Source organism: Protomyctophum parallelum (assembly GCF_964188405.1).
Source record: "Protomyctophum parallelum genome assembly, chromosome: 7".
Taxonomy (NCBI): Eukaryota; Metazoa; Chordata; class Actinopteri; order Myctophiformes; family Myctophidae; genus Protomyctophum; species Protomyctophum parallelum.
Genome location: NC_139705.1, coordinates 26,480,478 through 26,495,396, shown reverse-complemented (window position 1 = coordinate 26,495,396; position 14,919 = coordinate 26,480,478). Strand labels below are relative to the sequence as shown.

General features: G+C 43.7%; 1 protein-coding gene across 1 annotated transcript in view; it reads right to left on the bottom strand.

The window, feature by feature from the left end:
- Nucleotides 1-1,937: 1,937 nt before the first annotated feature.
- Nucleotides 1,938-14,919, bottom strand: part of prkar2aa (protein kinase, cAMP-dependent, regulatory, type II, alpha A) — a 73,236-nt gene continuing 60,254 nt past the window's right edge. The window contains exons 4-11 of the mRNA XM_083769394.1: nucleotides 11,422-11,558; nucleotides 9,741-9,847; nucleotides 7,411-7,552; nucleotides 6,024-6,125; nucleotides 5,689-5,763; nucleotides 5,008-5,073; nucleotides 4,121-4,259; nucleotides 1,938-3,597 (exon numbers count right to left, since the gene is read on the bottom strand). Coding sequence (XP_083625520.1) covers nucleotides 3,473-3,597; nucleotides 4,121-4,259; nucleotides 5,008-5,073; nucleotides 5,689-5,763; nucleotides 6,024-6,125; nucleotides 7,411-7,552; nucleotides 9,741-9,847; nucleotides 11,422-11,558 — 893 coding nt within the window. The 3' untranslated portion in view covers nucleotides 1,938-3,472. The remainder of the gene's footprint in view (nucleotides 3,598-4,120; nucleotides 4,260-5,007; nucleotides 5,074-5,688; nucleotides 5,764-6,023; nucleotides 6,126-7,410; nucleotides 7,553-9,740; nucleotides 9,848-11,421; nucleotides 11,559-14,919) is intronic.

The following is a 14,919-nucleotide window of genomic DNA, read 5'->3' as shown; positions in this document are numbered from 1 at the left end:
ACAAGAGTCTGGTTGCCCATTCGGGCAACCACACTAATTTACAATTTAGGCATTTAGCAGACGCTCTGAATCCAGAGCGACTTACATTAAGCAAGAACAAAAAAGCATGGGAATACATCACAAAGCATTTATCATGAAACATGCGTAAGCTAAGAAAGTAACAGTGGAATATCTATATAATGAAACTATACATATAAACTATACATATATACTATACTATGCTATACATGACGTACTATGACGTGCTATGACTACATACAATGCAATTATAGTGCTGTCTACATAACATGCTATAAGTCTGTATCAAATGCTATCTAAGTCTACAGAAATACTATCTAAGGGGGTAGGGTAAGTGTTATGGGCCATGATGGAGTCTGAAAAGGTGGGTTTTCAGACTACAGCGGAAGATTGGGAGTGATGCTGCAGTTCTGACTGCAATGGGAAGTGCATTCCACAGTTTTGGAGCCAGAAGGGAGAAGAGTTTGGGCCGTGTGGAGCATTGTCCCAGCGTTTTTAGTGAGGGTACTTCCAGCTTCCCTGCGTTGGCTGATCTGAGTGTGCGGGAGGGTTTGTAGGGTTCCTACCAGGAATTGATCAAAATCTATGTTTTTCCTGTTGGTTATAACTTATTAGTCCTGCGAGCAGAGGGAGGACGATATTGTCGACCGGCCGGTCCACCCAACACTTTGGTTGGATTGTCTATTCTACAGATACACAATCATGCTTCCTTGAGGTAAAAACCCAACTTATTTTAGTGACCCCATGAAGCTCCCTTCAGAAACTGGGCAGCAGGGCAGTATTCCAACATAATGACCCCAAACACTCCTCCAAGATGACCACTGCCTTGCTGAAGAAGCTGAGAGTAAAGGCGATGGACTGGCCAAGCATGTCTCCAGACATAAACCCTATTGAGCATCTCTGGGGCATCCTAAAACGGAAGGTGGAGGAGCGTAAGGTCTCTAACATCTACCAGCTCTGTGATGTCATCATGGAGGAGTGGGAGATGATTCCAGTGGCAACCTGATGGTGAACTCCATGCCCAGGAGGGTGAAGGTGAACTCCATGACCAGGAGGGTGAAGGCAGTGCTGGAAAGTAACGGTGGCCACACAAAATATTGACATGTTTCTTTTGTGGCTTTCGCCTTTATTTAATATTTTTTATGGAGGGACAGAAAGTAGGCAGACAGGAAATGGGGAGAAAGACGTGCAGGAAAGGCCGTCGGGATCGGGAGTCGAACCCACGGCACACTGCCAGACTGGATTACCAGCCAAGGTGCCTGGACCACTGAGCCATGGCCCAGGCCGTTTTTTGTTATTTTGAGGGAAATACAGATATCCAAGCTGTACACTGAATACTTTACATTGTATCAAAGTATAATTTCTTCAGTGTTGTCTCATGGATATAATGAAATATTTGCAGAAATGCGAGGTGTACTCACTTTTCTGAGATACTGTATGTACAGTACACAGCGTTTATTTATTGCCCACGGGTCCCAAGTGTGGGGAAGGGGTTGGGTTGGTTGAAAACACTGCAGTTGTTACTGCTGGCTGCTATAATATAGCCATTCAGTGAACCATTGAATGTCACTGGTTCCTGATTTGTCCCTTTCGGACAGATAAACTCAGTATCTCTCCTTAGTCATGCATTTTTGACATGCAATGACTCAAGTTCCTTGAACAGTTACATTGCTTACCGCAAACTCAGAGTATGGTAGTAGCTTGTGATGATTGGTCAGATACCATGTCTTTGCAACGGCAGACAGACTAGTGCAAGCTTATTACCCTCTCTGTACTTAATGCACTTCCATCAACCAGGGCAAATTAAATAAAGGCTGGGAATGTGTCAAATATATACATACACAATGTACTACTGTATACTATTACAAGCTAGCTTTGCGTCACTAAAAAGACAGCATACATGCTTCAGAATATCACCAAACAAGACTTTTAACAAAAGTTTTGCTTTATTCTTTTTTTTTGTCATTTTTGTATCCAGGACAACTCATTCATGAATAATCAAGGAAAAATATGCACTAATGTTTATTTATTAATTGATTTTTTTTATTTATTCTGTTTTACATTTCTTCTGAGATGGATGGTGATTTATTTTTAAATATTTTTTATTTAATCAGAATCGGTCAAAGTAAACCCAGGAAAAAAAAGCTATAAATGAATATATAATAATGTTGGTAATAATACATTAATAATAATTAATACAATGATGTTGACAATGCATGTTGTTCTGTGACAGAATAACAATGGCCCAGAAACATAGGCTTCTTATTGGTTTTTAAACGTCTTCTGTGGTACTGCAATATTTACCAGCACGAACGCAACTCAACTCAATCAACGACAGTAGAAGAAACGGAGTGCGCTCACAAACGTCCGCACCTCCAACCTCCCAAAGAGGGAAAAACACTTTTTTTTTTCATTATTTATTTAAATAATATTTTATCAAAGCTTTTTTTTCTTGTTTATCTCATAAAATGTTTTCTAAAACCTCTCTCTCTCTCTCTCTCTCTCTCTCCCGTTTAAACTTTTCTTGCTTTCATTTTTTTTAACGTTTTTTTCCTTGTCCTTATTTTCCCCCACCAGGTGTCTCTTTTTGCAAATGCGGGTGCCTGTGTGTGTTTGAGAGTGTGTATAATATAGGTAGGTGTGTATGTGTGTGTGTGTGTGTGTGTGTGTGTGTGTGTTGTTCCGTCCTTGGCTGAGGCTTGTTGGGTGTTATCTGCTTGTGTGACAGCAAAGCCTGCATGTGGTAATGCATGTTTGTGTGTTTTTGGTGTGTATGTTAGTCATTGCAGCAGGAACACAATGAAGAGTTGAAGCTGGCTCAAACAATGACAATTTGATCTATGTCGTCTATAGTGCTGTGTGTGTGTGTGTGTGTGTGTGTGTGTGTGTGTTTGTATGTTAGTTCATGTGCGTGAGTTTGACTAAAGTGACCATACTGTGTGTGTGTATGTGTTATGTGCGCACGCGCATGTGTTTGTATGTTAGTTCATGTGCGTGAGTTTGACTAAAGTGACCATACCAATTACCAAAGCATGTGTTACTAGTATGTGCGTCAGAGTGAGTCGACCAATAAATACGTGTGAGAGTGTGTATGTGTGCGCGCGCGAGCGCACGGGTCCATGTAATGTAAATGACTACGATTTTGTCTATATGATAATGTAAATGAAAAATATCCATGTAAGCTTATCATCACTGCACCTCATCATCCCCCCTTATCTGTATGTCTTATGTGTGTGTGTGTGTGTGTGTGTGTGTGCGCGCCTATGCATTAACTTGGTCTGTGTAAAGCTTATTAAACAGATACAGGATCAGTGTGTATGATTAGCTTTTTAAGAAACGTACATTTGCCTGTATGCCCTTGAGTGAGTGTGTGTGTGTGTGTGTGTGTGTGTGTGCGTGTGTGTGTGTGTGTGTACATGTTTGTTTAGAAGGCACAGAGTGTTGTGTGGGTGGCTCAGTCTCTCAGGTCCATGCTGGAGCCAAACAGAGCCACCAGCTGCTCCTCGTAGTGAGCGATGTTCCTCTTCATGATCTCCTTACAGGAGCCCAGAAGACGCTCAAAGGCCTGCACATCTATGACTGAGAGAGAGAGAGAGAGAGTTAACATTACAGGCAGGGGAAGACACGTCTAGATCAGCGGTTTCCAACCATCTTCATATCAAGGACCATTGTTTATTCAGCAAGGGACCACCATCTGATGACATTTGACCTCTCAGAGACAGATGTTTAACAAGAATGTAACTCTTGAGAGAGTAACATGAAACCATCTTTTACGCTCTCAAGAGTTAAAGATCTATAAAGGTCCATTTGGTTACCAACTCTCCGTCATTTAGCTGGGGACCACCTGGAACCTCCTCAAGGACCACTGGTGGTCCCCGGACCACTGGTTGAAAACGACTGGTCTAGATCAGCGGCTCACAAAGTGTGGTTCTTGTGTGGTGTTTGAGCACCACTGATATAGATGTACAACTAGGTCATTTATATAGACGGATCAATACACCACAAACACTTTTAAGTCACAGAACAATACATTTTGAAAGATTATTGTGTGTGTGTGTGTGTGTGTGTGTGTGTGTGTGTGTGTGTGTATGTGTTTCCTTACCCAAACATTTGACTACACCCACAGCGTAGACCGACGCTGCCCTGGGCTTGTTGGTGACCAGGGCCAGCTCACCAAAGTATTGACCCCTACTGCAACGAGTTATCTCCACCTCCACATTATCTGCATGGGCGGCCTTTGTCTGAAGACACAAGAGTGAAGAGAGCATGAGAGATGAGGACAGAAGAAGATTAACGGGAAAGTGCGGAGGAGAAGGGAAAGGAAGGAAAGAAAGGAGAAAGAAGAGGACAAGAGGTGGAGGAGAAAGGAGGGGACAGAGGGAGGCAACCAGAGGAGACAGCAGATCAGGAAGGAGAGATGGAAAGATAATGTGGAGAGGAGAGACTAAACAGTACAGGTTTTTTCATGTAATGCTTGTGGAAAACGGTCAACAGTCTGGGGAAAGTGTTTTTTTTTTTAATCTGGGGGTTGGGGCCTGTTTATTAAGACAAAGCGTTCTCTCCACAGCAATGTCACCTTCTTTTTTTCTCCCTGGTGGACATGGATTCACCTTGGGGATTTTACCACAGAAACACATTTTGTTTACTGTACTGTACGTGTGTGTATGTGTGTGTGTGTGTGTGTGTGCGTGCGCTTTGGGAATCGGAAGGTTCCAGATTTCCTCCCCCTGGATTAGTGTCGAAGTGTTCTTGAGCAAGACACTGAACCTCTACGTGCTCCTGATTAGCAGGTTGGTGCCTTGTATCGTTTCTTTCGATATGTATGTGTGAAGTGAGTGTGAATCGGTGAATGGAATGCACGTTGTAAAGCACTTTGGATAAAGGAGCTGTGTGTGTGTGTGAGTGTGAGTGTGTGTGTGTGTGTGTGCGCGCGTGCAAGCGATGACTGAGTGAAGAAAGGATTAATAAGGAGGACGGTGGTGAACTTACTTTACTCTTCATCATGATTTTCACCTCTCCAGACTCTACGATGTAGAAGCAGTCAGCTTTGTCCCCCTGTGGAAAAACAGCAAACACATGTACACTCAGCACAACAAGCGTTTAAATGTGTTTGCACTGAAACTAAACCAGAAATTCATGAACAAAAGAGCTGCAAAATAGTAAAAAAATTAAATGGGGTGTTGAGAGAGCAGCAGTGGAGCAGTGCAGCAAGGTAGAAGCAATAAGCAATAAGGACTAGACATTATATTGCCATATTTGGTAGCCGCCTTATAATAAGGCTGTTCTGATTAATAGGCCAGTCAATCTAAGCTAAAAAAAAAAATTGAGTATTATATAAATGTTGGATCATGGTAAATTCAGGTGTTGAAATCACTTATGCTTTAAAACAGCATAAGTGCCATAGCCGTAAAGCAGAGTTTACCGTAACTCTGTTTTGCTTGTCATAGCCATAATCCACGTTAATCCGCGATTGATTATCATCACGTTAGCATGTTGTAGCATTTTTTGCTAGCTCCAGGCCGCGATCACGTAAAAACGGCCAAAAATCACACGTGCACGGGTGTGCACGCGGGATAACTGAACAAACAAGTACTATCAGAATATAGAGCTATTTAACACTTATTTTAACCAAAGAAAATAATTTACCCTACAGTACTTTAAAGTAATTACCTGCATTATGATGCGTTCTCCATCTGCGAATGGCCTCATGTCTATTACATCCACGATCTTCATCCTCTCCGATAACTGCACACACACACACACACACACACACACACACACACACACACACGCACACACACACAATTTGAATTTTGAGAGCAAGAGAATTACCAGACAAGGGACCAGGGTGGAGTGAAGCAGGTAAGAGATTATGAAGAGTGAAACAGAATATAAAATAAATACATAAAAGGAGGAAGAGAGAAGACACATGGAAAGAAAGAAATAAAGAAGTCTCGTTGCCTAGAGACCACAAATGTAAATGATCCTCCCTCTCTCCTCCTCACCTCCAGTGATTTGAGTAGTGGTACAGACTCGATGAAGCATTCGTACATCTTCCTCTTCTTGGCATTGTTCTTCACAATGAGTCTACGGAACGTTGAGCGGTCCTGGAGTAAACAGAAGCATGGACACACGCATCCACACATACGCGCACACACACACACACACACACACACACACACACACACACACACACACACACACACACACACACAAGAGTTAGTTGCATGGTTTCCTACACCATCGGTGTATGAATGGGTGAATGCAATGCACAATATGCACCATAAAACCTGACGTCACTCGCTCATCTCCTGGTTCACGAAAGTTTTTCTCTATGCAGAATAACATTGGGTCATCTTAAAATCGTCTCATAAGAATTGTGATATTGTCGGGGAGGTGTCTCTATCGTTTACGTTTACAGTCAGTTAGTCAGTGTTCATTTCGTCGACTAAAACTAAGACGAATGTTCGTCGACTACCTTTTTTCACTGACGAAAACTAAATGGAAACTAAATGAAAACTAAGCTATGAGGACTAAAACTGGGTTATGGTTATGGTTAGGGTTTGAGGTAGGTTGTCGTTTGTCATTACATCATCACATCATAGTCATAGTCGACTAAATCACCTGTAGATTTAATTGACTAAAATCTTATGATATTTAGTCGACTAAAACACTAAAACATTCCGGGTGACTAAAATTAGACTAAAACTAAATGAAAACTAGACTATGACTAAAACAAAAATAGAAAACTTCTGCCAAAAACAACACTGCAGTCATATTTTTGATACAGTCTGTTTCTAGCAAAAATGTAACTAATTCGGCAGCAGTAAGTGACAGCAGTGACAACACATAAATGTGTGTGGGGAGGAATTAATTGGTATAACGATTATTGTCTTAAAATAAGGATAGAATAAGGAAGAATAAGTTCAAACAATGAATATTCCAGTGTGTTGTATAGCATTATAATATTCTTATTGTTTGTTTATGAATCCAACTGAAGCGAACAAAGTTGTAACAGTGGGTATTTTTTTGCAAAAGAAAGACATGAAAAAATGCCTAAAATGTATTGTATGTACAATTGATGCTGCACTTCACCACTATGACCACAGGGTGGCAACATTATAAAACAAGTGTGGTCAAAAGATGAACTTCATTCATGGAGAGGAAAGAGTCCATTCTTAAAATGGATAACCACCTGTTCAAAAATAAATGGGCTTTCTGCCACTAAAATGTTGAATTGAACAAAGAACACTGAATAATACAATTGAAAATAAATAAAATGTGCGCGCGTGTGCTTGTGCACGGACACGTTTGCAATTAGAGTAAAAGCAGTCGGAGATAGAAACAGAGAGTTAGAAAATAGTTAAGTGAATAAGACTTTAAGACCCTCACCAGTCCCCATAGCGCCCCCTCATTGGTGGCGACAATGGTCGCAGCGCGTGGTGTGTTGTACATGAGCGCCAGCTCACCAAAACTGCCTTTGTTGTCATACTGTCCCACACATACTCCTTTAACCAATATGTCAAACACTCCCCTGCAGAGAGAGAGAGAGAGAGAGAGAGAGAGAGAGAGAGAAAGAGAAAGGTAGAAGAGTATTAGAGGTAGAGATGGAGGGAGAGGGGTGGGTATGGAGAGAGAAAAAAAGGGAAGAGAAATGATAACATTAAGGGGAAAAACAATACAGAACGAACAGGGGCGGGTGCGAGGACAAAAACAAAAAAAACAGCCGAGTTGAACAATTAGGAGACATAAAAGAGAGGATGGGAGAGAGGGATAGAGAGAGAGAGCAGAATAAGACACAGCACATTACATTCAGGAACAGACCTCCAGCCAAAAGAAGTGGAGTGTGATTTATTTCCCACCAGCCCCCCTGACAAGATTAAAGGTCATCAGTGGTGGGCGTCGGCCTATCGACTTGTTAAATAACTGGCCAATCACAGTTTATCTCTAGCCTAAGGACAGGACTTGTCAACAGAGAGAATGACTGTGTGAGTGCGTGCATGTGCTTGCACGTGCACGTGTGTGTGTGTGTGTGTGTGTGTGCGCGCACAATTTCCTCTTTCAACTAGGCCCTCACTAAGCCCCTTGGCAGGGTCCATGATGAGTCTTGAGATGTAACATCCTGGTCGAACTTAAAAAATGCATTTTCCTAAAGGTCCGTATCGATAGCCCTCGTTGCCAAAGGCCACAAATCAATATGTATATCAACCTAAAACTAAAGGATTAAAGGCAGCTTTAATAGTCTTAACTCTTTAACTTTAACTTTTTCCCCCCAGGTACGTATATACGGACGTCGACGCTAGGTGGCGTCATATCGCATGTCTGTATATTTACGGACGTCGACGCTAGGTGGCGTCATATCGCATGTCTGTATATTTACGGACGTCGACGCTAGGTGGCGTCATATCCCAGGTCTGTATATTTACGGACGTCGATGTCTAGGTGGTGTCATATCCCAGGTCCGTATATATACATACCCTAACGTATACTCCGTCTATATAATGGTTGAGGCCTACGGAAGCTTTTAACATTGGTCCGGTTCCTATAGCAACGCCCCACCGTTCAAACTATGGGATTGCAAATATAATCACAGTTCAAAGCAGTTGAAAGGAGGATTTTCAGACCTCCATAAGTCGGACTCCAGGATCGCCGTCCTTGGTGGATCTTCTGCCGTCCACATTTCGGATTTAATTTGTGCCTTTGTACCGAGACGCTGCCGCCATGTAAAAGCTTCTGACGAAAGGTACACAGTGTGTGCTTGTTCCAATGTGTAGTGAGTGTGTGTAGGAAGTGTGTGAGTGTGTGTAGGAAGTGTGTGTGTGTGTGTGTGGGGGGGGGGGGGGGGCACTGAGGTTTATGCTAACAGCTAGCCGCAATTATAGAGTTAAGATATGGGATACATGATCATAATATAATTAGTCACAATTAAATTGTGCATCACCCAAATGAATACTCTGCTCAAGTCAGTGTCTGCCAACAACAAGCAGTGTGTTCCACAGTGGAGTAGAGATATCCTGGCATGGCATAGATAGAACCAGGCAGGCATGCTCTCGTTAAAGGTCAGCGTATGCCTGGTAGTGTGTGTGTGTGTGTGTGTAGCCGACAAGCTGTGTTGTTCTGGCTGTGTGCAGATGAAAAGTGACAAGGACAGGACTGCTTTGGTAGGGGGGGGGGGGGGGGGGGACGACGAAATAAAATTAGGCAACTGAAATAAATTAGATATTGGATGATAACCAACGATCAGCTAGTGAAGGATTTTGACTGGTAAGTTACAGTAAGATAACTAAGGCTGGTAAATGTTGGTGTCTGGTCAGGATTCCCCACACAGTCTATTTGGCGGAGGGTTAGGCTAGCCTCTGAGGGCACCCAGCCAGGTCACTTCTCTCCCCCGTGCAGTCGTTGATGAAACACCAATATTTTACTTACTCAATAGACTATCTGTAAAATAAGTTTACAGAAAGGAAATGAATATGCAAGCATGCTCTATTGAATAGAGCATGCTTGCATATTAATTTCCTTTCTGTAAACTTATTTTGTCTTTTACAACTTTTAGTTGTAACAAAGATTTGGCGAAATTGCCCATTGGCTTATCGTTAGCAAAAGAAAAAAAATGTATTATTATTATTATTGGCATCGGTCAATCGGCATAATCAATGCCAAAAACACAATTTAATTATTATCTTGACAAATGCGTTCATAAACGTACAGACAGACAGACAGACCTCTCTATGACGTAGAAGTTGTCTCCATCGTCTCCCTGGTCAATAACATGATCCGGGGGCTGAACCCGGTGCTCAAACATGGCATCCAACACCTCTGAGAACTGCTCCTAGAGAGAGAGAGAGAGAGAGAGAGAGAGGGGCTCAAACATGGCATCCAACACCTCTGAGAACTGCTCCTAGAGAGAGAGAGAGCGTTCAACACATCATGTAGGACCTCAGAATGCTGCCCCTGGGTATGTAGTAGGCGTTGTTCAACCAGTGAAAAGTGTGTGTATATGCATGTATTTGTGCAAGTTTAGAGAGTGTGTGTGCGTGCGCGCGCGTGCGTGTGCAATGTGCATAGGTAGCATTCAGCTGCTAGATGTTGCACTATACCTCTGCCCCGCAGCTCATACGTACAGTATGTAACTCTACGCACACGCCCCTCTCAAGTGGTTGCTAGTTCACCGCACAACCAGCATTTCATGGTCGAGTGGAGTCAGTGTGACCATTTAGACAGAATCTCAGTCCTCAGTGTTTCTTTTTTTGGGCCAGGGGGAGGTAGTTTAGAGACCAGGATTACTGCATGTTTTTTGTGAGGGTCACCTAATCCTGTCAAGTGTTGAAGCTGCATAAAGAGCAGTGGGTTCCCAAGCCTTTTAGCCTGTGACCTAAAACACAATTTAGACATTCTCACTGGACCCAAATTAGTGAAAATAGCCGATCGACAAGCTCGGCTATTTTCACAACCCGTTTTGTAATTTATGGAATTTCTTTGATTTTTCATTAATTTCTTCATGAAATTACTGGAAAAAAAATAAAAGGAAATCATTGAATTTTGGTTTAATTTAGGAAACAAAACATAAGGAGACCCTCAAAATGGTTCCCATCCAACCCAGTATTGGGAAACCACTGCTACATTCTGCCCTTTTCTCACACTGAGGATCCTGTACCACCACTGGTTCCCAAACTGACTCATTTCAAGGACCTCCAAATTGACTCATTACTCATTAGCCCTCGGATCCCCCATTTGAAGGGATCTGCCAGGGACCCCCCAATAAGAGAAACCTTTAATGCTCTGATTGTGATTCTCAACCAGTCTAATTTTAAGGACCCCCCCAGTTTGACATGCATTAGCCAATAAATGGCATTATAATCTCTGGGACCCACAATTTATATTGTAAAATCAATGTTAATTTAACTCAGAATGTACACATGGAAACAAATGGACCCGTTGGTTCCATTTATACACTCTCAGAGTTACAGACCCATAAGGGTCCATTTGGTTTCAAACTATCATTTAGCTGGGGACCCCTAGGAAGTGCCTCAAGGACCCCTGGCGGTCCCCGGACCCCACTTTGGGAACCACTGCTGTACCACTTGGTGCTACCAGCGCTGTTATGCTATTGGCTCACAGGGTGTGGGAACCAGACGTCAACAGGTCGAGATAAAACATTCCTTTTGGACCCGGCAACATTCTTTTTATGATTAATTCACAATCATAATAGTTGTATTGGAGACTGATTCCAAACCTGTCGAAAAAGCTCTGTGGCCTTGGTATTTTATATTATTATTTTATTACATTTTGATTAATGCTACCTTTAAACAGCAGGATGTGTGTTACTTGATCTAGTGTTTAACTGGAGTGTGTGTGTGTGTGTGTGTGTGTGTGTGTGTGTGTGTGTGCGTGCGTGCATGCTACCTGGTCTAGTGTGTTGAACAGTAGGATGTCTTTGCAGGCCTCCTGCAGTCGACAGCGCTGTTCATCTGTTTTGGGGTGAACCACTCTGGGCTCAGTGTCTTCATCCTCGTCGTCTGGATTGAATGCCTCCGCACACACTACGTGCGTGCACACACACACACACACACACACACACACACAAGAGTGGATGTTACACACTATTCACAACACACAAAATAGATCAGTGTCACACACACACAGGCTGTTACACACAATCGACACTAAAACACTATTCACAACAGACAAAATAGATTGGCTGTCAGACACACACACACACACACACACACACACAGCTCCAACTGCCATGATAGCGTTCATTGCCAGATCTGTGCACGTCAGCGCAGCAGTACACCTGCTCAGAGTGATCTGTTCACTGTCTCCGTGTGACTGAGTGCTCTGTGCTGCCGAGCCGTGTTAAGTGCTAACACAACACAGTGACTGAACGACTCAAAATGAGGAATGTTGTAGTCTGTTTATTCACGTAGCTTCATGTATCCCTCAGGAAGTACTAAACGTAAATAGAAACCTGGTGTGTGTGTGCGTGAGAAATGAATACTGTTAACTGTTAAACTAATATAATAAACCTTGAACCAGAAAGCCTACGGTATTAGGCATGAACTGTGCTAACGGCCCCTAGTTTGTATGGTTGCTTGAGAAAACACAATAAAGTCGTACCTTTCTATTACACACACACGCACACACACACACACACACACACACACACACACACACACACACACACACACACACACACACACACACACACACACACACACACACACACACACACACACACACACACACACACACACACACACACACACACACACACACACACACACACACACACACACACACACACACACACACACAGAGCGCAGAGTATAACTATAACTGACACAGCAACAGAAAAAAAGAGAAGCAGAGTTTGGGGAATGTTATGCAACACAACAGTGAGGGGAGGACATTACTGCCTAAGGACAGCAGAGGCGATGTGTTATCTTCAGCTGTAGCAGAACAGTAGAGTGGCGCGCGTGTGTGTGTGTGTGTGTGTGTGTGTGTGTGTGTGTGTGTGTTCCGTTGTCATAGAGATGAAGACGGTGCTGATAATGACTTGTACTTTTGGACGGTTGTGACTTGGTTGGCTGGAATCAGGGTTGTTGTGGTCTGACATGTGGCGGTCATAAATGGTTATCGTTGGGTGTGGGGGTTCATTGACAGGAGGAGGATGGTGCGTGACCCAACTAGTTCAGGAGGGGGGTGGGTGACCCAACTAGTTCACTAGAAGGAGGGTGGGTGACCGAACTAGTTCACTAGAAGGAGGGTGGGTGACCGAACTAGTTCACTAGGAGGGTGGGTGACCGAACTAGTTCACTAGAAGGAGGGTGGGTGACCCAACTAGTTCACTAGAAGGAGGGTGGGTGACCGAACTAGTTCACTAGGAGGGTGGGTGACCGAACTAGTTCACTAGAAGGATGGTGGGTGACCCAACTAGTTCAGGAGGAGGGTGGGTGACCCAACTAGTTCAGGAGGAGGGTGGGTGACCCAACTAGTTCAGGAGGAGGGTGGGTGACCCAACTAGTTCAGGAGGAGGGTGGGTGACCCAACTAGTTCAGGAGGAGGGTGGGTGACCCAACTAGTTCAGGAGGAGGGTGGGTGACCCAACTAGTTCAGGAGGAGGGTGGGTGACCCAACTAGTTCAGGAGGAGGGGGGGTGACACAACTAGTTCACTAGAAGGAATGGTAAAATGGTGCATTTATATAGCGCCTTTATCCAAGGTGCTTTACATAGATTGTGCATTACATTCACACATTCATACACAGATGGCGGCGGAAACCATGCAAGGCACCAAGTACCAACCAGCACATCAGGAGCAATTAGGGATTCAGTGTCTTGCTCAAGGACACTTCGACACAAACTCTGGGGGAGCCCGGGTCCGAACTGGCAACCTTGCGGTTCCCATCCAGCCACTCTACGCCTGAGCCACCGCCGCCCAGCACACTGTGACTTTCTCTAAAACACGTCCAATGTCGTCTTTAGCAGAGATAGGGCTGTATTTTGCGTGTCTTAAGTACCAGGCCTTATTCCCTAACTTGAGTAAATGAAAGACCTGGAGGCGTGGTCAATGCTCTTTGGACACTCAGAATAGCCAAATGGCATTGATCACGCCTCCAGGTCTTTAGTTTACTCAAGTTAGGGAATAAAACCTGGTACTTAAGACACGCAAAATACAGCCCATAGAGTTAAAGGACCTGTTGTCACGGAAACGGTCGATGGCGTGACGTTAGGCCACGACGTCACGTCACCCTATAAAGTATGGAGCACAGAAGCACTGAACAATAATACTACAGGTACATATCTCATACTACATATCTCATATTGCGAGTAAGTATTTGGAATCATGTATCAAGGAGGTAGGTACCTAGATATCACTGGGCTCAAGCTACCGACTAGTTCACAGCTCCCTCCCCCCAGTGCCTAAGGCAAGATACAAATCCCCTAAACCACAAAGGCCACAAGGCCTTTCCAACACATCCCACTGACAACCCCCTGCAAGTATAGGAGATCTCAGTTACAGGACCACTTCACCACTTTTCAACATCTCTTCATATAATTGGTCCTTACTAATGTTCATGATAATTTCCTACACAGTCTGTGTCTCGTGGGCAGTTCAGAAACCCGTCCACATCATCATTAGGCAGATTTGTTTTTTAAAACTGTTTTGCTGCAAGGAGTTACGAGTTTTTCACAGATTGTAGAATGGGTACAGTTCAATGAAAATACAAAAATACAAAAATAAACTACTACTGCTACGAGGAAAAAAACTGAATACAATGTCACCTGGCATTTCCTGGTTTTACACAGACAAGATGCCATTTGCAATTTTCTAAAGTTGGCTTTTTCAGTCTCAAGCCGTGGCTCATGCGGGTGAATTGCATGCTTGCGATTGGCTAGTAGTAGGCAGTACATCCAATGAGCCAGATGGACACCCATTTGGCTAGTGTCGGTCCATAGATTTATGTAGTTGTCGTCGACTCGTCGGTGACCGATTTGAAAAATCACACCCGTGTGAACTGAGTGGTGCAAATCCCCCCCCCCCTCTCTCTCTCTCTATCATTAGCAGGCAACAGTGCAGCACTATCTCTCTCTCTCTCTCTGTTTCTGGCACAACAGCGCCACTTTTGGTACTCATTGGTACTGGTGCTCATAGTCACACACAGATGAACACACACACACACGGTTGAACACACGGTTGAACACATGGTTGACATGGACATTGCTGTTCTTTGGAGTGGTTGCACCACTAAAAAATGGAGACGAGGTTCTTGGCCTGCTGGCCTGCGTGCACTTAGCAGCCACACAGACAGAAGGACACAGGTGTGTAAATGCATTAATCTCCTGCCTGAGATTAACTCTGCTAACCCCATAGAGGAACATAGTCACCATGGGTTGGCTGT